The following is a 24865-nucleotide window of genomic DNA, read 5'->3' on the forward strand; positions in this document are numbered from 1 at the left end:
CTCTCCCCCTGGCTATTGGCGCCGGCAATGGGGCACCGGCACCGATAGTCAGGGGGAGGGAACGGGCAGCGGCACCGATAGCCAGGGGGAGAGAAGGGCCGGCAGCAGGGCTCTAGACCCCAGGACAGGCAGGGGCAGAGAAGCCGGCAGAGGTGGCCGTCTCTGCACCTGCAAAGCAACTGCAGTTCATTGATTTAAAGCGCCCGCTTTAAATCATTGAACTGCAGCGGCTTATCGGCGTATAACACGCAGGTAGACTTTAGGCTAAAATTTTTGCCTAAAAAGTGCGTGTTATACACCGATAAATACGGTAATATTGATCTGTATGCTCAATAATGTGCAGTCTCGGTTTATAGCCCCAACATTAAAAAACACAGGTTCCTTAAAAAATGATTGGAATTAGTAATGCTTCTAATCAATTTTTTCAGTTTAATAGATCTTGGGCGAAATGGTTTGAATTTATGGCTTTGTAGCCACAATTATGGCTTTGTAGATTTAATTTCCCCCCCCCCCTTTCCCTTTCCTTTTTTTTTCCCCCTTTGCAATCACTGTGATGTCTTTATAATGTTTTATTTGTTTTTCGTCTTGTTTTGTGAATTCTCTTTATATATGTTGCTAAAGATGTATTTAAGATGGAAAAATTGAAAAAATAGAAGAAAGATTAAAAAAAAAAAAAAATAAAAATAAAAAAAGTAGCAAAGCCCACAGGTGCAGGCTTAGCCTGGTTAGCTACTCACAGCCCAGATTGGCTAGGGCATAGCCAAGCAACCAGGCCAAGCCAAAACACAGGGAAGTAACCCTTCGGGTCAAACACGGAAGAGTCATTACAGTATATTAGAAAGGTTATGTTTTGCCAAGATGTGCAACATATAAAAAGTTTTTGTATCTGACAGTGCCCATTTAAAGGGGTATCCAGTGGAAAACTATTTTTTTTTTTTTTTTCATATCAACTGGCTCCGGTAAATTAAACAGATTTGTAAATTACTTCTATTAAAAAAATCTTAATCCTTCTAGTACTTATCAGCTGTAGTATACTAATGAGTTGTTCATTTCTGTCCCACCGTTCACTGCTGACACCTCTGTCTGTGTCAGGAACTGTCCAGAGTAGGAGCAAATCCCCATAGTAAACCTATGCTGCTTTGGACAGTTCTTGACATGGCCAGAGGTGAGAGCACTGTGGTCAGACAGAAAAGAACAACTCCATTTCCTCTGTAGTATACAGCAGCTGATAAGTACTGGAAGGATTATGATTTTTAAATAGAAGTCATTTACATATCTGTTAACCTTTCTGGCACCAGTTGATTTGAAAAAAATAGTTTTCCACCGGAGTACCCCTTTAACGACGCAGGACGTATATTTAAGTCCTGCATTAGCTCCCTCGATAGAACGCGGGGTCACGTCCCAGCAGCCATCAATGGCCGGAACCCGCGGCTAATACTGGACATCACCGATCACTATGATGCCCGGTATTAACCCCTCAGACGCGGCAATCAAAATTGATCACCGCGTCTGAAGTGAAAGTGAAACCTTCCCGGCAGCTCAGTCGTGCTCAATCGGCCGAAATTGCGGCATCCCGAACAGCTTGTAGGACGCGAGGAGGATCCCTATGTGCCTCCTCGCTGTCTGATCGCTTAATGAGATCCAGGCAGGAGCAGTCGTGCAGCGATAATACTGATCAATGCCATGCTACTGCACGGCAGTGATCAGTGTAGGAAATCAGTGTGTGCAATGTTGTAGTCCCCTATGGGGGCTATGATATTGCAAAAAAAAAAAAGTTAAAATAAAATAAAGTGTCAATAAATGGGATTTAACCCCTTCCCTAATAAAAGTCTGAATCATCTCCCTTTTGCCATAAACCCCCCCCCAAAAAAAACCTATATAAATGAAAATAAATATAAACAAGTGGTATTGCCATGTGCATAAATGTTCAAACTATAAATGTATATCGTTAATTAAACCACATGGTCATTGGGGTACACGTAAAAAATTCCAAAGTCCAAAAATTGCGTTTTTGGTCACTTTTTATACCATAAAAAAAATGAATAAAAAGCAATCAAAAAGTTCCATCAAAACAAAAAAGTTATCGATAAAAACTTCAGATCACAGCGCAAAAAATGAGCCCTCATAAATCCCCATATGCGGAAAAATTAAAAAGTTAAAGGGCTCAGAATAGGACATTTTTAAACGTATAAATTTTCGTGCATGTAGTTATGATTAAAAGGGTTATCCAGGAAAAAACTATTTTTTATATATCAACTGGCTCCAAAAAGTTAAACAGATTTGTAAATTACTTCTATTAAAAAATCTTAATCCTTTTAGTACTTATGAGCTGCTGAAGTTGAGTTGTTCTTTTCTTTCTAAGTGCTCTCTGATGACACGTGTCTCGGGAACTGCCCAGTTTAGAAGCAAATCCCCATTGCAAACCTCTTCTACTTGCAGTTCCCGAGACAAGCAGAGATGTCAGCAGAGAGCGCTGTTGCCAGACAGAAAACAACAACTATACTTCAGCAGCTAATAATTATTGAAAGAATTAAGATTTTTTAATAGACGTAATTTACAAATCTGTTTAACTTTCTGGAGCCAGTTGATATAAAAAAAAAGAGTGTTTTCCTGGAATACCCCTTTAAGAAGTAAGACAAAATCAAACCTATATAAGTAGGGTATCATTTTAATCATATGGACCTACAGATTAAAGAGAAGGTGTCATTTTTACCCAAAATATACTGCGTATAAACGGAAGCCCCCAAAATTTACAAAATGGCGTTTTTTTTTAAAATTTTGACGCAAAATTATAATTTTTTTATTTTGCGGTAGATTTTTGAGGAAAATGACTGATGTAATTACACAGTAGAATTGGTGGCGCAAAAAATAAGCCATCATATGGATTTTTGGTGGAAAATTGAAAGGGTTATGATTTTTAAAAGGTTTTGGAGGAAAAAACGAAAATGCAAAAACTGAAAAATGCTATGTCCTTAAGGGGCTAAGGTTGTCATAGCTGAAATGGAGCATGGAATGAAGCTATTCAGGTAAGTAACACCATGGCAGTCATGAAAAGCATGCTTCTGGAGGAAAGCTTCAGGTTCATTCTTTGTACTGGAATTACACTTTATAGAAATTGTACAATAACATAACAATAATAACTAAAAAATTATATTACCTTCACACTGTACATCCCATCCACCAAGAACTTGGAGCTGTTCAGGCTCCCGTGTAGAACGGCTTTCCTCTCTGTCTGATGTAACCTTAAAAAGAAAATTACAATTATTAGCAAGAGAGGGATTTCTATGTGCAGATCATCTCCAGCCGAGAAGACCAGTGTAGTAGCCTGTGACTAGTGAGATACAGCACCGGTATAAGGCTCTGGCCACATCTAGGGACATTTGGATGCGGCGCTCCCATGACAATCCTGGCTCTCGTCTTAGCAGCTCTCTCAGTGTCCCTTTGTCACAATATTCCATCACAAGGGAGTAGCAGGGGTCTCTGCCTGGACCAAAGAAGATGAGATATTAAACTCCAAAAGTAGAAACAGTTGGAAAGAGAGTAGAAGGAGATAGGATGAGAAGAAAGTCCACTTACAAAGGAGGAAAAAGACAATACTGTTGTGCCTGCCAGGACCTGGACTACTTTCAAGGTGTTTTATCCATACAAATGTGATGCTGGTTATTATTTTTATTATTACTACTACAGTGATCCCTCGACTTATGATGGCCCCGACATATGATCATTTCCACATATGATGGCCTCTCAGAGCCCATCGTATGTTGAAGGCAGCCTCGACATATGATGCTGCTGTGTGTCGGGTCCATCGTACAAACAGCTATCTGACAGCGCTGACAACTTCAGTAACTGACAGATAGTTGTTTAATGTGCCCCGTGTGCCCCGTTCTGCCTCCTGTTACTCACATGCTGTCCTGCTAGCTCACGGAGGCTTCCACTGTGAGCTCTGTGTAAGCCCCGCCCCCCCAGAGCAGCCATAGCCAATAGCCTGCAACATCTTGCTGCAGGCATCCAATGAGCTGCTGGCTGCCCTCCCCTTCCTTTCCTATAGAGCTGTAGTCGGCAGGATCGTAATGGAGGACATTCTGTCCCCCCTGAAGGTATTTAAAGAACTGTACAGTACTGTATGCGATGTCACACATCACATACAATACATATACACACACAATACACCCCATACAGCAATGTTTCCCTATCAGTGTGCCTCCAGCTGTTGCAAAACTATAACTCCCAGCATGCCCAGACAGTCAATGGCTGTACATGCATGCTGGGAGTTGTAGTTGTGCAACAGCTGGAGGCACCCTGGTTTGTTAAACACTCCCCATATACTCCACATACAATGGTCATCCCAGAACCAATTAGCAGTTTCCCATAGAGATATGTATTCAACATACAATGGTTCCGAGGCCCCAGAACCAATTACTATTTTCACATAGACATATGTACTCGACATATGATGGTTTCAACATATGATGGTTCTCGTGGAACCAATTAATATCATATGTTGAGGGACCACTGTATATGCTTACATGTGTGGTTATCACATTATTATTATTATTATTATTATTATATGCATACATGTGGGATTTTTTTATTACTACAGTACTATTACCACTATATACATATGCGATAATTATTATTACTACTATATACGTATATGTATATTTATTATATGCATACATTGTGATAATTCATCATTATATCATTCATGTATGTGTGATAATGATTATATAATCTGTATGATTATTGCTAATATTTACATACATGTGTAATAACTGTTATTATTATTATTCACTGTATATACATGTGTAATTGGTATTATATCATTTATACATATCTGATAGTTTTTTCACATATTGTGCTGATGATGATTTTAATACTTTTCATCTGCTTTGTGTTATGTTGGGCATTTGTAGCTCGGGTTTTTCATGTTACCTTGCCTAAGGAAGGTTCTTATATTGGAAGTAGAATAAACAGTAGGCAGATTTGCCATTGTCTGTTCTTTTCGATTTTGGTAAATCAACTGGTGCCGAAAGTTAAACAGATTTGTAAATTAAAATCCAGGTAGAAAAAACAGACATGGCCGCACATCCACAATTTTGTATTATGATCTAATTGCTTTTCAGCATAATTTCAAAAACGAACAGGTTGTTAGTATACATTTTGATCAAAAGGTACAAAGCCCACTCGCCACGTCAAGGCCACCTATTAAGAGTGGGTCCCTAACATAAAATGGTGTAGCATCGGGCGGCGCCCACCACCGCCGCGACACCAATGCCCACAGGGGGAATGACCCACTGGCAGAGCAGCCCCATTGCCACCTAAACCAGTCCATGGGTCGCACCTCCCCGCAGACACGGCGCCACACCAGTGTGAACAAGGTGTAACAGCACACTTATCAAGCTCTCCCAGTCAGACTGCTGCTACTTATATAGGGTTGGGCTGAGGGGGTGGGGAGGAGTGCAGGCCAAGTGGAAAATGTATACTAACAACCTGTTAGTTTTTGAAATTATGCTGAGAAGCAATTAGATCATAATACAAAATTGTGGATGTGCGGCCATGTCTGTTTTCTTTCTACCTGGATTCACATTGTGAATTCTATCCTCTCCTTTTTTTTGTTTTTACCACTTTGCCTGCACTCCTCTCCACCCCCTCAGCCCAACCCTATATAAGAAGTAGTTAGCTACACATGGCCCTTTCATTTTCTAGCAGCCTCCCAGTCTGACTGGGAGCACATGGTAAGTGAGCTGTTACACCTTGTTCACACTGGTGTGGTGCTGTGCGGCATCCGTCGCAGCCGCGGCGCCGTGTCTGTGGGGTGTGTGGCCCGGAGACTGGTTTGGGTGGCACTGGGGCCTCTCTGCCAGTGGGGCGTTCCCCCTGTGGGCACTGGTGTTGCGGCGGTGGTGGGCGCCGCCCGGTGCTACACCATTTTATGCTAGGGACATTAGAGACCCACTCTTAATAGGTGGCCTTGACGTGGCGAGTGGGCTTTGTACCTTTTGATCAAAATGTATACTAACAACCTGTTAGTTTTTGAAATTATGCTGAGAAGCAATTAGATCATAATACAAAATTGTAGATGTGCAACCATGTCTGTTTTTTCTACCTGGATTCAGATTTGTAAATTATTTCTATTAAAAAATCTTAATCCTTCTGTACTTATCAGCTGCTTTATACTGCTGAGTAAGTTCTTTTCTTTCTGGAGTTCTTATCAGTCTGACCTCGGTGCTCTCTGCTGACACCTCTGTCTATGTCAGGAACTGTCCAGAGCAGGAGAGGTTTGCTATGGGGATTTGCTTTACTCTGGACAGTTCCTGATATGGACAGAGGTGTCAGCAGAGAGCACTGTGGTCAGACTGAAAAGAACACCAGAAAAAAATATTACTTCCTCTGTAGTATACAGCAGCTGATAAGTACTGAAAGGATTAAGATTTTTAAATATAAGTAATTTACAAATCTGTTTAACTTTCTGGCACCAGTTGTATTCCACTGGAGTAAGTTTACACTGTCAATATTTGACAGCAGAGACCTAAAATAGAGAAGACAGAGCAGGAGAATACGGTAGATATAGTTTTCTCACTTGAGTTATCGATGCAGATGCCATAAAGGCGTAAGATATTCGGGCTTTCATATCTTTTCATGGTTTCACTCTCTGATTGAAAAATCTTCCTTATACAGCTAGAAATAGAAAATCAGCATGTGTGTTAAATGACTTGATGTGGCTGGATGGATGGCTTGTAAGGCTAGGATTCCACTTGGTTTTTATCTCACAGTTTTTGGAATACTGCCACTGCAGTTTTTGAGCTAAAGTCAGAAGTGGATCCATAAGGGAGGAGAAATATAAGTCCTTCCTTTATATGTCCTATTCCTTTTCAATACATTTCTGGCTTTGGCTCAAACACTGTGGACACTTAGCCTAACAGTAGGCTAGAGGTATATTAGAAACCTGTCATAAAGTTATGTACCCTGTCTTACTGGCAGCAGGCTCAATGAGTTTAATGGACAAAATGTAGCCTACTGTTGACTATATTTGGTCCATTTCTCTTACATGTATTTTTAATTATGAGGTAATCAAAAGCATAGCATTTCTGCACAGGACTTACTCATCGTTTCTGTTCAGCTCTCCTCTTAAGACTTTGATCACAACAGGGCTCTTGTGATATTCTCCTAAGTACAGACTGTGGTTGTCACTGGTCATCATGCCAGGGATCTCTATCAGGTCCCCACGCCTTAGATCTGTAGCTCGAATCTCCTTTATATCCCACGGTCGACATATTTCAGCCTGTACTGTGGAAAGCACCAAATATATTGTGATAAAAAACAATCAGCTATATCATGAAGGGAACTTTCCCATGGGCTGCATATGCTGTAGATTTGCTTGTTAGTAATCTGTAGTTCTTAGGCTCCTTTCACACTATGAAAAGGACCCGTTATATAACACCCGTTATAAAATCGCGGGCGAGCGCGGGGTAAAATGGCCATTAGAGAAGCCCTAACTTACGTTAGTAAATCCCATTATAGTCTATGGGATTGTTGTAATACACGTTTTAACGCGTTCTCGCCCGTCATTCATAACGCCCGTTATTTTGGGACGGGAGATAGTGCATGCACTATTTCTCCCGCTACTATCTCCCGTCCCAAAATAACGGGCGTTATGAATGACGGGCGAGAACGCGTTAAAACATGTATTACAACAATCCCATAGACTATAATGGCATTTACTAACGTAAGTTAGGGCTTTTCTAATGGCCATTTTACCCTGCGATCGCCCGCGATTTTATAACGGGTGTTATATAACGGGTCCTTTTCATAGTGTGAAAGGAGCCTTACAGTACCAGCAATGCAAATAGGATTTTAAGAAATATCACATTTCAAACTCGCAGTCAATATATGTTGTTGTTCCCTATGGACTTATTGAGGATTTTCCGCATTCACTTCAGAAATGTAAATAAATAATGAAAATCATAATAATAATAATAATAATTACAATAATAATAATTCTGCAGTATTGCAGATTTTGCTGTAGAAACACAATTCTGCAAATTAACAAGTGGAAATGCTGTGGCTGAACCGTGAGGCTAAGTTTCCACTTTTTTTTGTTTTCCGTTTTGCCCAAAAAAACACCATAACAGCCCCATGGCAGGCCAGATGTTACCTGTAAATCAATGAAAAAACGCAAAATTATTTTTCCACTTAGCGTTTTTCAGTTTGGCGTTTTTCTAATCCTTTTGGTGTTTTTCCACTCTTTTTTCAGCTCCTTGACGGTTTTGCAAAGTCGCAGCATGTTGAGCCTATGGCGTTTTTTTCCCCCTTAAATTGTGACGTTTTCTCCCATAAAAGCATATGGGATAAAAAAAAATGCCAAGAAAAACGCCATTTGGGTTTTAACTTTGGCGTTTTTGCAGGCGGTTTTTATTCTTTTTTGGACTTTAGCTATCCAAAAAAGTGATGGAGATACCTTTGTTAATAACATTTCATAGGGTACCATTAAAAGGAAAAAAAAAAAAAAAAAGATACAGTAGTGATGAAAAAATTGTATTTAAAGAAATGTATCTTTTTTATAACAAAATTTTCATTAATGTTTAAACAGGGATCAATTTATGTGGGCGGGCAGGGAACTATAAATGTAGCCGACAATAATAAAAATTTAGAAAGGGGCCATTTAAATGTAAAAAAATATATATTTTTCATAATTAATTTTGTTAAACTTTTTATTAATAATGAATTTTAATAATGTGTTAAATAAAGTGTGTGTGTTTTTGACTTTTTTTTTTTTTTTTCTAAATTTTTTTTAGGTAGTACTACTACTCCCAGCACGGAACACACTGTTCCATGATGGGAGTAGTAGTACATGTACTAATTGACAGATCGCCTCGGGTGTCACTTCTGACATCCATTGTGATCCTCCTGTATAATGTATAGATGCAGGCAGGCAGACGGCCGCTCTTCTATGGTCCCCTGCACTGCCGTATATATACACCTATTCATATTTCCCGCAGAGAGCTGTGATTGGCCAGATGGTTCCAGCTAATCACAACTCTTTGTGGGAAATATGAATATGTGTATATATACCTCAATGCAGGAGACCATAGAAGAGCAGTCGCCCGCATCTATACATTATACAGGATGATCACAGCGGGTGTCAGAAGTTACACCCATTGCGATCTTTCCTTAACTGCAGGTACTAGAACCTGCATTAATAGCCAGATCGCAACAGGTGTCAGAAGGGACATTCGCTATGATCTGTCTATTAACCCCTTCACGACCACGGACGTAAATGTACGTCCTGGCTTGGCGGGACTTCCCGCACCAGGACGTACATTTACGTCCTGTGTATGACAGGCAGGTTCGTAATGGCCAACATCCGTGATCGCGCATCTGCGGCATTGCGGTACTTGGATTGGATGATCGGATCGCCCGCAGCGTTACCGCGGCAATCCGATAATCCAGCATGGCAGCCGGAGGTCCCCTCACCTTGCTCCGGCCGTCTCCCGGGGTCTTCTGCTCTGGTCTGCGATCGAGCAGACCAGAGCAGAAGATCACCGATAATACTGAGCAGTGCTGCGTCCTATACATAGCACTGCACAGTATTAGCAATCAAAGGATTGCTATAGATAGTCCCCTATGGGGACATAAAAAGTGTAAAAAAAAGTTGAAAAATTTAAAAGTAAAAAGTAAAAAAAAAAAGCGAAAAATCCCCTCCCCCAATAAAAATGAAAATTGTCAGTTTTTCCCATTTTACCCCCCAAAAAGCGTAAAATATTTTTTTTAATAAACGTATTTGGTATCTCCGCGTGCGTAAATGTCCGAACTATCAAAATATAATGTTAATGATCCCGTACAGTGAATGGCGTAAACATAAAAAATAGAGTCCAAAAATGTTGCTTTTTTTGTCACATTTTATTAAAAAAAATTAATAAAAAATGATCTAAAAGTTTTATATATACAAATGAGGTATCTAAAAAAAGTACAGATGACGGCGCAAAAAATGAGCCCTCATACCGCCCTATATACAGAAAAATAAAAGTTATAGGTGGTCAAAATAGGGCAATTTTAGATTACTGATTTTGTACAAAAAGTTTTAGATTTTTTTTTAAGCGGTACAAAAATATAAAAGTATCTAGCCATGGGTATCATTTTAATTGTATTGACCCACAGAATAAAGAACACATGTAATTTTTACCATAAATTGTACAGTGTGAAAACGTAACCCTCCAAAATGTTCAAAATTTTGGTTTTCATTTAATTTTCCTCCCTAAAAAAATATTTTTTGGGGTTCGCTGTACATTTTATGGTAAAATGAGATGTTTCATTACAAAGTACAATTAGTCATGCAAAAAACAAGCCCTTATATGGGTCTGTGGATGGAAATATAAAAGAGTTATGGATTTTAGAAGGCGAGGAGGAAAAAACGAAAACGCGAAAATAAAATTGGCCTTGTCCTTAAGGTGAAAATGGGCTTGGTCATTAAGGGGTTAATGCAGGTACTACAGCTCCCAGCATGGAGCAGAGTGTGCTCCATGTTGGGAGTAGAAGTACCTGCAGTCAAGGACAGATCACAGCGGGTGTCACTCCTGACACTTGATGCAATCGTCCTATTTATTGCAGATATGCGGAGCGGCTCTCTACAGCGCTCGCATCTCTGTTCTGTACTTCGGTGGGCAGTAATATGAATAGAATTCACCTCACTCATTCATATTTCCCGAGAGGGGGGATTGGCTGCAACCATCCGGCCAATAACCACTCTTGGCAGAAAATATGAATGAGTGAGGTGAATTTCTATTCACGTCACTGGCCGTCCAGAGTACAGAGCAGAGATGCGAGCGCTGTATAGAGCAGCTCTGCATCTCTGCAATAGATAGGACGATCATATCGGGTGTCGGGAGTGACATCCGGGGCGATCTGTCTTTTAGTACAGGTACTACTACTCCAGTCATGGAACAGTCTGTTCCATGCTGGGTGTAGTAGTATTACCTAAAAAAAAAATAGATAAGAAAAGGGAAACACACATACACACACTTTATTAAACACATTATTAAAATACATTACTAATAAAAATAAAATAATAAAAAATATTATTTTTACATTTAAATGGCCCCTTTCTACATTTTTATTATTGTCAGCTACATTTTTAGTTCCCTGCCCGCTCACATAAATGAATTTTAAATTAAAAAAATTTTCGTTATAAAAAAAATGTAAAATAATTTTTTTTCCCATCCCTACTGCATCCTTTTTTTTTTTTGTTTGGTACCAAAAAATTTTGAAAAAAAACCGGGGCTAAAAATGCAATTTCAATTCAAATGCAAAGACGCATTGGCGTTTTTTTTTGCACAAAAAAACGCAGTACAAAATTCCAAGTGGAAACTTAGCCTTTGATTTCCTTCACATGACGGAATTTTCAAGCAGAATCTGGCAGAAAAATTCCACTCGGAAATTCCGTTGCAGCAGAGTCCCATTGTTTTCAATGCTTCACCGTGCAAATGGCTGAATTTCAATGGCAGATGTTTCCGTTGTGGAAATTCATTCTATTGGCAGAGTCGACTAAGAAATGCATTTCCATCTATAGAGATGCATATGACTACATATAAAAGTCCTCTATGGGGAATTAAAAAGTGTAAAATAAAAAATAGGAAAATGTTTGTAAAATTATATGAAACCCCCTCCCCTTTTAAAAAAATAAAATCACCCTTATTTTTCTATTTCACAATAAAAACATATTTAGTATCGCCTTGTGCATAATTGTCTAAACTATTAAAATATGTGTATGCTCCCTAACCTAAATGCTGTAAATGTAAAAAAAAATGCCAAAAACCAGAAATACTGATTATTGAGACTATCAAAAAGTCCCATCAAAACATAAATGGTACAGATCATGGCACACAATATGAGCCTTCATCCCTGTATATGAAAAAATTTAAAGTAAAGGGCAATTTTATGCATACCAATTTTATTTAAAAAGTTAGCATTTTTAGAAGTACAGTAGTACAATAATAGAAAAACTATATAAATTGGGTATCATTTTAATTGCATTGACCTACAGAATAAAATTGTTTACCATAATATGCACTGCATAAAAACCAAACCCCTCAAAAGCTGTGCAGTTTTTTTAAATCAATTTCCACTCACAAATAATAATTGGAGACAGCCCATTTTGACTTTAAAGGGGTACTCCGCTGTTAGACATCTTATGTCTGATCGCAGGGGGCCCTCCGCTGGGAACCCCCGCTATCCCCCTGCAGCAGCCCGGAGCTAAGTTTTCTCCGAGGCTGATGATGGGCGGTGCAGGGGACGGGGCATCGTAACGTCATGCCCAGGCCCCTCAATACAAGTCTATGGGAGGGGAGGTGACACCCCTTCCATAGACTTGCATTGAGGGGGGGGGACGTGATGTCACACTGCTCAGTCCCTTGCACCGCCCGTCATCAGCCTTGGAGAAAACTTAGCTCTGGGCTCTGCTGAGGTACCGGGCTGCTGTAGGGGGATCGCGGGGGTCCCCAGCTGTGGGCCCCCCACTATCTGACATCTTATCCCCTATCCTTTGGATAGGAGATAAGATGTCGAATAGCAGAGTACCCCTTTAAGGACACATACAATTTTATTTTATTATTTTACCCTAAAATGTATGGTAAATTATTTTTTGTGTGAGGAAATTTAAACGGAAATCATAATTTTGGAAATTGGGGGGGGGAGGGGGGGAGAGGTTCGTTTTCGCGCTGTACACTTTACGGTAAAAATTACATGTTTTCTTTATTTTTTGTGTCAATACAAGTAAAATGATACCCATGGTTACTTACATTTCTATTATTGTACTGCTTTAAAAAAAATCTAAAACTTTTTTTTTTTACAAAATCAGTATGTTTAGAATTGTCCTATTTTGACCATCTCTGACGTTCTTATTTTTGCATATTCAGGGATGTGTGAACATTGTCAGTAGTTTGTTTTAGTACTACTTTTGCGTATAAATGCCTTTTTGATTGCTTTTTATAAAAAAAAATTTGCAGCTTGATGTGACAAAAAAGCTGAAATTTTTGACTTTTTTTAATTTATTTTTACGCCGTAGGGGATCATTAACATTATATTTTTATAGTTCGGACATTTACGCACGCGATAATACCAAATATGTTTATTTATAGTTTTTTAAGCTTTTGTGTATTAAAGGAGATGTACAAATTATCCCCTATCCTAAAGATAGGGGATAAGTGTTAGATCACGGGGAGTCCGACCGCTGGACTCCCCACGATCTCCCTGCATGAAACAAGTGTTTCTGACCACAGCATCGGCTCTGTCATAGAACTGTATGGAGGGGGCGTGTCACTTCCGGCGGTGGTAAATGCCCGTTCAGGCATGGAGCCGTGCTCCTCGTTCAGGAGATTGCTGGGGGCCCCAGCGGTTGGACCCTCTGCGATCTAACACTTATCCCCTATACTTAGGATAGGGGATAATTTGTACATTCCAGAGGTATCCTTTTAACCCCTTAAGGACTCAGCCCATTTGGGCCTTAAGGACATAACTCTTTTATATTTTCATCTACAGACTAGTATGAGGGCTTGTTTTTGCGCGACCAGTTGTCCTTTGTAATGACATCATTTTTTTCACGCTGTACACTCTATGGTAAAATAGACATGTTTTCTTTATTCTGTGGGTCAATACAATTAAAATGATACCCATGATTACATACTTTTCTATTATTGTACCGCTTTACAAAAATTGCAGACTTTTTAACCAGATAAATTTTAAAACCCCTCTATTTTGCTGACCTATAATTTTTTAATTTTTTCGTATAAGCGGTGGTATGAGGTCTCATTTTTGCGCCATTATCTGTACTTTTTATTGATACCACCTTTGATTTTGGAAAACTTAATCCATTTTTAAATAAATTGTTTGGGGAATAAAATGCTATAAAAAAGCAATTTCACACTGTTCACTGTACGGGATCATTAACATTATATTTTAATAGTTCAGATATTTATGCATGCAGCGATACCAAATATGTTTATTAAAAAAAAAATTACACTTTTTGGGCATAAAATGGGGGGGAAAGGGACACCTTACATTTTTATTGGGGGAGGGGATTTTTAATTTTTTTTTACTTTTTTTATATTTTTTTATATTTTTTTATTTTTACACTTTAATAGTGCCCATAGGGGACTATTTATAGTAATAATTTGTTTACTAAGGCTAGGTTCACACTGCAGAATCTCCAGGCAGAAATATCTCCAGCGCCCACTGAATCAATCGGTGCTAGGACCGTGCGGACACTGCAGTCTCCAATAGACTGCAATGTATTCCGCAAGTATTTCTGCCGGAAGAATGTGAACGGAAACCCATTCACTACATTATACATTTTAGCAAGTGGAAGTTCTGCCTGCAATTTCAAAGCGGAAATGCAGGAGGAAATTCCGTAGTGTGAACCTAGCCTAATACTGTTCAGTACTATACATAGGGCATAGCACTGATCAGTATTATCGGTGATCTTCTGCTCTGGTCTGCTTGATCTCAGACCAGAGCAGGAGATGCCGGGAGACGAACGGAGGCAGGTGAGGTGACCTCCATCCGCCATTATGGATGATCAAGTCCCCATGGCAGCGCTGCGGGCGATCCGATCATCCACATTAAGTGCCGTACTACCGCATATGCCGTGATCTGTATTGATCACAGCTTCTGAGGGGTTAATGGCGAACATCCGCACGATCGTGGATGTCCGCGATTACCGGAAGGTCCCTGGCTGGGACCTGCGGCACATGACTTGAGCATCGCTCCGATGCTCGCGGTCATGTACAGGACGTAAATGTACGTCCTGGTGCGTTAAGTACCACCGCACCAGGACGTACATTTACATCCTGCGTCATTAAGGGGTTAATATGGGGAACAGGGGTGATTTAAAACTTAATTGGGGGAGGGGCTTTTTCACTTTTTTGAAAACTTTTTTTCCCATTTATTTTACACTTTTTATGTCCCCATAGGGGTCTATTTATAGCAATCATCAGATTGCTAATATTGTTCAGCGCTATGCATAGGGCATAGCACTGATCAGTATTATCGGCGATCCTGGAAGGCAGATCAGTGCAGAAGACCCCAGGAGATGGACGGAGGCAGGTGGGGGGGACCTCCGTCCGCCATCTTGGCTGATCTGATTCCCGCGGCAGTGCTGCGGGCGATCAGATCAGCCATTTGAAATGCCGCAAATGCTGTGATCTGTATTGATCACGGCAACATAGGGGTTAATGGCAGACATCAGTGCGATCGCTGATGTCTGCTATTACCGGTGGGTCCACGGCGGCTGATAGCCGCCGTGAACGCCATGAATGAAGCAAGCTCAGCTCCTGCGCTCGCGTCACAGCCGCGCCATAAATGTACAGCGTTGTGTGCTAAGCAGCACCGTACATTTACGGCGCATGTCCTTAAGGGGTTAAAAGAGGAGGAGGAAAAACGCAAAAATGAAAATTGTGTCCTTAAATGAGCACTGTCAGATTCAAAAACTTTTTAAATGTTGTACATCTTGGCAAAACATTAACCTTAGGCTAGGCTTACATCAAGTTTAAAATGTCCAGCGTTTTTTTTTATGTTATTTATGTTCCTTTTTTCTGTCATTCTAGGGCCCATTCAAACTACATATGTATCGAGCGGAATTCTACTCCACTGCAAAAAATACAGTGCAGCAACTACCAACTGTTTATATTGGGATTCTGCTGCACCATTCACACTGCCGCACCATTTGCACTACAGAAAATTTCTAGCACAATCTGCAATAAGGATAAACGTCCACCACAAAAATTCCAAACCCCAGACCGAGACCCCAGAAACAACATGCTGTGCTCGGAAGTGCATTGTAGTCTATTGGAAATGGCACGTTTCCAAGTGGTCCTAAAGCCAACTTGTTTTCCGGCGCCCACTACAGATGGAATCAGAATCCAGAATCCAGACAGATCCTTATTTTGTCAAATATAATTCATTGGCAACAGGTTTCAACATCCTGCTGTATTTTTATTTATTTTTTTTAACCTTGGGGAAAAAAAACTGGATATTTCAACAGGACACAGAAACTTGATTTGAACCCAACCTTACAAGGATACTTTGATCCACATCTGCATTGCAAATCTGGCAGCATGTGCTATATGTTGAGCTCCCAAGCCTCAGAGTTGTACTACACAACCATTGGATGTTATCTGCAGCCATATGATGATCACCTAATGTATACAGTCACTCTCCAACCTAAGAGACAGCATGCTGGGTGTTTTTGTTTTGCTCATGTGAAATTCCTGCTCATGATAACTTCTGCAATACTTACACAACTTCTGTAGGTCTACTTTCACCGAATCAACCTTGTCACTTAGAGATGTCATTTCTCCTGCATAAAATAAATGTTTAGTATTTAGACCTCAATGTATATCAGTGATTCCGGTGATAAACTGGGGTTGTGGTCCAGCAAAGTTGTTTTTTTTATTCATTTAGTATATCATTCAGGTCTACAATTGTCAGGTTTTCCAGAGCTTAAATTATATTTTATGTGGAAACATTAGTAAATTTGTAGGTTTCTTTAAAAAAATCTATTTTTTTAAGACATACCCCTTTTCCCTGATAACCAGGTCCCTTTGAAGGATTTTTTTTTTTTGTAAAGTGAATAGCTAGTAGGGTTTTTTTATTTTTTTGTCAGAAATGCTGGCAGATGACATATGCAACACAGAAACCCTATGAAATCTACTTGGAAAAGCCTTAGTAAATAAGGCCCAATGTCTCAAACCATCTCTACTGAGGATAGGCAGCTACATTTTACTGATGTGTGTCATCTCTTGGTATTTGTTGCTGCGTGGGATCGGTGGACCAAAGTTATTTATAGGTGTTAAGTGGCTGACTGCCCACATTAATGCCAGTTTTTCAGTCCAGAACTACTTTGGACCTAAGTTTTGAACAGAATTTGATGTGACATCCATCTGTGTTGTCATTGTGAGATCAGAAGCTTAGGTAACTTTCACACTGCCATCGTGCCCTGGGCCTAAACGGCCGTTAGGCTCTTTTTTTTCCAGTCTTTAACATCCGTTATCGGGACGGAGCACAATGGCCAATAACTGGTCCCAATAATGAGGTCCTTCGGGCTCCGTTTTTTTGTAGCAGGAAAAAAAGACAGCACAAGCAGTATTTTTTCTCCAGCTATTCACCCCAGGTCCCCCCGATGGCTGTCACACTGCTGTGTCCTTTATTTTTTTAAAAAAAATTTTAAGTGTAAATTTTTATTGAAATTTTCAAACATATAAATCAAAGAAAATGAAAAGCAATCATAGCAACACAGGCGATGCCTGCAAGGATACAGGATGGGATAAACTGAAGGCTAGCTACAAGCCACTATGACATACCAACAAACTGACAATTCGATAGCTAGACAGTCAACATAAGGCACATTCCTGTATATGAAAACAATAATTTACCGAGCCCAGAGGGCAACACAAACAACAACAGGGGGAGGGATAGGGAGGGGAAAAACACTTAAGAACCACAGAGACGAACACCGAACAAAACAAAGGACACAGAACAGGAGAAAGAAGAAAAAGAAATGGGGAGAAAAGAAGTAGGGAGGGAGACAAACTCGACAGGTCAAGGCGGTTGTCTGTCAGAGAAACGATCTCAAGGTTCCCAAACCGAGAGAAAGGAGGGGATAGTGTTATTCAACAAGGCCGTAAGGTACTCCAAGGAACGGATCTCTCGTATGCGTGCCAGTAGATCAGACACAGAGGGGGGAAGGGTTCGTTTCCAACATTTAGCAATTGGAGTTTCGGCGGCCAGGGCAATGTGCATGAAAAGTTTGAATGGTTTCTTAGAGAGGGCAGGATAGGAAAGGTAGAGAAGGTATATTTGGGGGTCCAGCGGGACTGAGATACCCAGGGCACCCGAGACCAAGCGTTGCACCAACTTCCAATAGTCACCCAGAAGAGGACCTTAAAGTTATTTAAAGAGAACCTGTTGGCTGGTTTGGGGAAACTAATTCATCAGCAAGTCTTTATGCAGCTACTTTAGTGTCCAAACTGCTTTGTATGCAGTGTAATACAATTTGTCATTTTACTAGGACTCCACTACGGTAAGTAAAATGACAAAGTGTATTACATTGCAGGAGCGGCTGGACTTAATATAAGCAGTTTTGCAGTGGTGATATAGTGTCCCAAAATCAGTTGACAAGTTCTTTAAAAAAGAAAAAAAAAAAAAGTAGATGAAAATAAACCAACTTCAGAAGATACTTTCATTGGCATCTGACATCAAGCCAAAGTCTCACATCAGGCCAAACCCTGTGCTGTGAACTGTAGTAGGAAAACTTACTCTCTATAAGAGGCATCAGCTTTTCCAGGTCCTCTTCAATGTCTTTCAGATTCTGCTTCCTCAGGATTTCATCATTGAAGTATCTAAGAAAATCTGGTCTGTGTTCCACCTGAATCAGAAGCTGGAGAGTCTGTGCTGTGTCACTCAGCTGGTCACTGATGTGAATGTACTTGCTCTGTATGCCCCCAGCCTGGAGGAAGTTTTGCCACCACCCTTGTTTGGAGTACTTTATCACCCAGATTTTAGCATTTTCCAGGTTTGACAACAGGGCAGACAAAGTAGTTTCCAGTTCTTTGGATTTTTCTGGGTCATTTTTTAGTTTCTCAGTTGGAATCAGGAGCAACTCAATTCTCTTCTTCAGACGATAACAGCGTTTCTTATTGGACTGAGCCTGGTCACACTGATCATAGATCACTTTTGCAACTGTAAAAATGTTTTTAACCACCTCCATAATTCTTCAAGGTGCTAAAGACAGAGGAAAAAGAACATCAGCTGTTAACAGGATCTGAGAAGATGATCTGTTTACATAAAGAAAATGTGGCCACCGTATGTTCTTGGCTGAAAGTGCCTGTGTTTTTGTTTTTGTCTATTCTTAAAACCATTGAAAAATGAGAATAAAGAAAATGTGTCCCCAGATTACTCCCTAGCTAATCTAAAACTATGTCCATACTATGTCTATGTCCAACTATGTCTAAAATGTCATCCATCAGCATGCTTAAACATTTTGTCCTTGGCTCCCCAGCTTTTGTAAAACAGCACCTCCCAGCATACCCTACTGGCCTGTGGCTCTCCAGCAGTTGTGAAGCTCTTAACCCCTTAAAGGGGTACTCCCGTGGAAAACTTTTTTTTTTTTTTAAATCAACTGGTGCCAGAAAGTTAAACAGATTTGTAAATCACTTCTATTAAAACATCTTAATCCTTCCAGTACTTTTTAGGGGCTGTATACTAAAGAGAAATCCAAAAAAGAAATGCATTTCCTCTGATGTCATGACCACAGTGCTCTCTGCTGACCTCTGCTGTCCAATTTAGGAACTTTCCAGAGCAGGAGGTCAGAACTGTCCAGAACAGGAGGTCAGCAGAGAGCACTGTGGTCATGACATCAGAGGAAATGCATTTCTTTTTTGGATTTCTCTTTAGTATACAGCAGCTGATAAGTACTGGAAGGATTAAGATTTTTTAATAGAAGTGATTTACAAATCTGTTTAACTTTCTGGCACGAGTTGGTTAAAAAAAAAAGTTTTCCACGGGAGTACCCTTTTAAGGACTGAGCGTTTTTTCCATTTTTGCACTTTCGTTTTTTCCTCCTTACCCTTTAAAAATCACAACCCTTTCAATTTTGCACCTAAAAATCTATATGATGGCTTATTTTTTGCACCACCAATTCTACTTTGAAATGACATTAGTCATTTTACCCAAAAATCTACGGCGAAACTGAAAAAAAAATCGTAGTGCGACAAAATTGAAGAAAAAACGCCATTTTGTAACTTTTGGGGGCTTCCGTTTCTACACAGTACATTTTTCTGTAAAAATAACACCTTATCTTTATTCTATAAGGTTAAAATGATACCCATAGAAAAATGTATACCTTTAAAATTGTCATCGTCTGACCCCTATCACTTTTTTATTTTTCCACATATGAGGCTAGGGCGCGCGCGCGCCGGGTCTCTGCGATTTAAAGGGCCACTGCGCCCCTGATTGGCGCAGTTGTTCTAATTAGTGTGTTCACCTGTGCACTCCCTATATATACCTCACTTCCCCTGCACTCCCTCGCCGGATCTTGTTGCCATCGTGCCAGTGAAAGCGTTTCCTTGTGTGTTCCTAGCCTGTGTTCCAGACCTCTTGCCGTTGCCCCTGACTACGATCCTTGCTGCCTGCCCCGACCTTCTGCTACGTCCGACCTTGCTCTTGTCTACTCCCTTGTACCGCGCCTATCTTCAGCAGTCAGAGAGGTTGAGCCGTTGCTAGTGGATACGACCTGGTTACTACCGCCGCTGCAAGACCATCCCGCTTTGCGGCGGGCTCTGGTGAATACCAGTAGTAACTTAGAACCGGTCCACTAGCACGGTCCACGCCAATCCCTCTCTGGCACAGAGGATCCACCTCCTGCCAGCCGGCATCGTGACAGTAGATCCGGCCATGGATCCCGCTGAAGTTCCTTTGCCAGTTGTCGCCGACCTCACCACGGTGGTCGCCCAGCAGTCACAACAGATAGCGCAACAAGGCCATCAGCTGTCTCAACTGACCGTGATGCTACAGCAGCTACTACCACAGCTTCAGCAATCATCTCCTCCGCCAGCTCCTGCACCTCCTCCGCAGCGAGTGGCCGCTTCCGGCCTACGACTATCCTTGCCGGATAAATTTGATGGGGACTCTAAGTTTTGCCGTGGCTTTCTTTCACAATGTTCCCTGCACTTGGAGATGATGTCGGACCAGTTTCCTACTGAAAGGTCTAAGGTGGCTTTCGTAGTCAGCCTTCTCTCTGGGAAAGCTCTGTCATGGGCCACACCGCTCTGGGACCGCAATGACCCCGTCACTGCCTCTGTACACTCCTTCTTCTCGGAAATTCGAAGTGTCTTTGAGGAACCTGCCCGAGCCTCTTCTGCTGAGACTGCCCTACTGAACCTGGTCCAGGGTAATTCTTCCGTTGGCGAGTACGCCATACAATTCCGTACTCTTGCTTCCGAACTATCCTGGAATAATGAGGCCCTCTGCGCGACCTTTAAAAAAGGCCTATCCAGCAACATTAAAGATGTTCTGGCCGCACGAGAAATTCCTGCTAACCTACATGAACTCATTCATCTAGCCACTCGCATTGACATGCGTTTTTCCGAAAGGCGTCAGGAGCTCCGCCAGGATATGGACTTTGTTCGCACGAGGCGTTTTTTCTCCCCGGCTCCTCTCTCCTCTGGTCCTCTGCAATCCGTTCCTGTGCCTTCCGCCGTGGAGGCTATGCAAGTTGACCGGTCTCGCTTGACACCTCAAGAGAGGACACGACGCCGCATGGAGAATCTTTGCCTGTACTTTGCCGGTACCGAACACTTCCTGAAGGATTGTCCTATCCGTCCTCCCCGCCTGGAAAGACGTACGCAGACTCCGCACAAAGGTGAGACAGTCCTTGATGTCAACTCTGCTTCTCCACGTCTTACTGTGCCTGTGCGGATATCTGCCTCTACCTTCTCCTTCTCTACTATGGCCTTCTTGGATTCCGGATCTGCAGGAAATTTTATTTTGGCCTCTCTCATCAACAGGTTCAACATCCCGGTGACCAGTCTCGCCAGACCCCTCTACATCAATTGTGTTAACAATGAAAGATTGGACTGTACCATACGTTACCGCACGGAGCCCCTCCTAATGTGCATCGGACCTCATCACGAAAAAATTGAGTTTTTGGTCCTCCCCAATTGCACTTCCGAAATTCTCCTTGGACTACCATGGCTTCAACGCCATTCCCCAACCCTTGATTGGTCCACAGGGGAGATCAAGAGCTGGGGTACCTCTTGTCTCAAAGACTGCCTTAAACCGGTTCCCAGTACTCCCTGCCGTGACCCTGTGGTTCCCCCTGTAACCGGTCTCCCTAAGGTCTATATGGACTATGCTGACGTATTTTGCAAAAAACAAGCTGAGACTTTACCTCCTCACAGGCCTTATGACTGTCCTATTGACCTCCTCCCGGGCACTACTCCACCCCGGGGCAGAATTTATCCTCTGTCCGCCCCAGAGACTCTTGCTATGTCTGAATACATCCAGGAAAATTTAAAAAAGGGGTTTATCCGCAAATCCTCCTCTCCTGCCGGAGCTGGATTTTTCTTTGTGTCCAAGAAAGATGGCTCCCTACGTCCTTGCATTGACTACCGCGGACTTAATAAAATCACGGTAAAGAACCGCTACCCCCTACCTCTTATCTCTGAACTCTTTGATCGCCTCCAAGGTGCCCACATCTTTACCAAACTGGACTTAAGAGGTGCTTATAATCTCATCCGCATCAGGGAGGGGGACGAATGGAAAACTGCATTTAACACTAGAGATGGACACTTTGAGTATCTGGTCATGCCCTTTGGCCTGTGCAACGCCCCTGCCGTCTTCCAAGACTTTGTTAATGAAATTTTTCGTGATCTCTTATATTCCTGTGTTGTTGTGTATCTGGACGATATTCTGATTTTTTCTGCCAACTTAGAAGAACACCGCCAGCATGTCCGCATGGTTCTTCAGAGACTTCGAGACAATCAACTTTATGCCAAAATGGAGAAATGTCTGTTTGAATGTCAATCTCTTCCTTTTCTAGGATACTTGGTCTCTGGCCAGGGACTACAAATGGATCCAGATAAACTCTCTGCCGTCTTAGATTGGCCACGCCCCTCCGGACTCCATGCTATCCAACGTTTTTTGGGGTTCGCCAATTATTACAGACAATTTATTCCACATTTTTCCACCATTGTGGCTCCTATCGTGGCTTTAACCAAGAAGAATGCCAATCCTAAGTCCTGGCCTCCTCAAGCGGAAGACGCTTTTAAACGGCTCAAGTCTGCCTTTTCTTCTGCTCCCGTGCTCTCCAGACCTGACCCATCTAAACCCTTCCTATTGGAGGTTGATGCCTCCTCAGTGGGAGCTGGAGCGGTCCTTCTACAAAAAAACTCTTCCGGGCATGCTGTTACTTGTGGGTTTTTTTCTAGGACCTTCTCTCCGGCGGAGAGGAACTACTCCATCGGGGATCGAGAGCTACTGGCCATTAAATTAGCACTTGAGGAATGGAGGCATCTGCTGGAGGGATCAAAATTTCCAGTTATCATTTACACCGATCACAAGAATCTCTCCTATCTCCAGTCTGCCCAACGGCTGAATCCTCAAATGGGGTCACTCCTCCCACCTCGCAGGCCATGCGAGCATCAAAAAATCCTTGCAACTCATCTCTCATTTCTATTGGTGGCTGACTCTGGAGACGGATGTTGTTGATTTTGTGCGGGCCTGCACTGTCTGTGCCCGGGATAAGACTCCTCGCCAGAAGCCTGCTGGTCTCCTTCATCCTCTGCCTGTCCCCGAACAGCCTTGGTCTCTGATTGGTATGGACTTTATTACAGACTTACCCCCATCCCGTGGCAACACTGTTGTTTGGGTGGTCGTTGATCGATTTTCCAAGATGGCACATTTTATTCCTCTTCCTGGTCTTCCTTCAGCGCCTCAGTTGGCAAAACAATTTTTTGTACACATTTTTCGTCTTCACGGTTTGCCCACGCAGATCGTCTCGGATAGAGGCGTCCAATTCGTGTCAAAATTTTGGAGGGCTCTCTGTAAACAACTCAAGATTAAATTAAACTTCTCTTCTGCTTATCATCCTCAATCCAATGGGCAAGTAGAAAGAATTAACCAGGTCCTGGGTGACTATTTACGGCATTTTGTTTCCTCCCGCCAGGATGACTGGGCAGATCTTCTACCATGGGCCGAATTCTCGTACAACTTCAGAGTCTCTGAATCTTCTTCCAAATCCCCATTTTTCGTGGTGTACGGCCGTCACCCTCTTCCCCCCCTCCCTACTCCCTTGCCCTCTGGTTTGCCCGCTGTGGATGAAATAACTCGTGATCTTTCCACCATATGGAAAGAGACCCAAAATTCTCTCTTACAGGCTTCATCTCGCTTGAAAAAGTTTGCCGATAAGAAAAGAAGAGCTCCCCCCATTTTTTCTCCTGGAGACAAGGTATGGCTCTCCGCTAAATATGTCCGCTTCCGTGTCCCCAGCTACAAATTGGGACCACGCTATCTTGGTCCTTTCAAAATCCTGTGCCAAATTAATCCTGTCTCTTACAAACTTCTTCTTCCTCCTTCTCTTCGTATTCCTAATTCCTTTCATGTCTCTCTTCTTAAACCACTCATCATCAACCGTTTCTCTCCCAAACTTGTTTCTCCCACTCCTGTTTCCGGCTCTTCGGACATCTTCTCCGTAAAGGAGATACTGGCCTCCAAGAAGGTCAGAGGGAAAACTTTTTTTTTGGTTGATTGGAAGGGTTGTGGTCCTGAAGAGAGATCCTGGGAACCTGAGGACAATATCCTAGACAAAAGTCTGGTCCTCAGGTTCTCAGGCTCCAAGAAGAGGGGGAGACCCAAGGGGGGGGGGGGACTGTTACGCCGAGCGCTCCGGGTCCCCGCTCCTCCCCGGAGCGCTCGCAACATCCTCGCTACGGCAGCGCCCCGGTCAGATCCACTGACCGGGTGCGCTGCGATACCGCCTCCAGCCGGGATGCGATTCGCGATGCGGGTGGCGCCCGCTCGCGATGCGCACCCCGGCTCCCGTACCTGACTCCGTACCTGGCTCCCTAGGGCGCGCGCGCGCCGGGTCTCTGCGATTTAAAGGGCCACTGCGCCCCTGATTGGCGCAGTTGTTCTAATTAGTGTGTTCACCTGTGCACTCCCTATATATACCTCACTTCCCCTGCACTCCCTCGCCGGATCTTGTTGCCATCGTGCCAGTGAAAGCGTTTCCTTGTGTGTTCCTAGCCTGTGTTCCAGACCTCTTGCCGTTGCCCCTGACTACGATCCTTGCTGCCTGCCCCGACCTTCTGCTACGTCC

General features: G+C 42.2%; 1 protein-coding gene across 2 annotated transcripts in view; it reads right to left on the minus strand.

The window, feature by feature from the left end:
- LOC130276291 (mixed lineage kinase domain-like protein) overlaps positions 1–24865 on the minus strand; it is an 82140-nt gene that overhangs the window by 47346 nt on the left and 9929 nt on the right. For both annotated transcript variants that reach the window (XM_056525462.1, XM_056525463.1), the window contains exons 2-7: positions 18307–18771; positions 16289–16348; positions 7104–7287; positions 6581–6678; positions 3349–3484; positions 3158–3242 (exon numbers count right to left, since the gene is read on the minus strand). In XM_056525462.1, the coding sequence (XP_056381437.1) occupies positions 3158–3242; positions 3349–3484; positions 6581–6678; positions 7104–7287; positions 16289–16348; positions 18307–18757 (1014 nt within the window). In that variant the 5' untranslated portion in view covers positions 18758–18771. The remainder of the gene's footprint in view (positions 1–3157; positions 3243–3348; positions 3485–6580; positions 6679–7103; positions 7288–16288; positions 16349–18306; positions 18772–24865) is intronic.

This window comes from Hyla sarda, chromosome 6 (assembly GCF_029499605.1).
Source record: "Hyla sarda isolate aHylSar1 chromosome 6, aHylSar1.hap1, whole genome shotgun sequence".
Lineage (NCBI taxonomy): Eukaryota > Metazoa > Chordata > Amphibia > Anura > Hylidae > Hyla > Hyla sarda.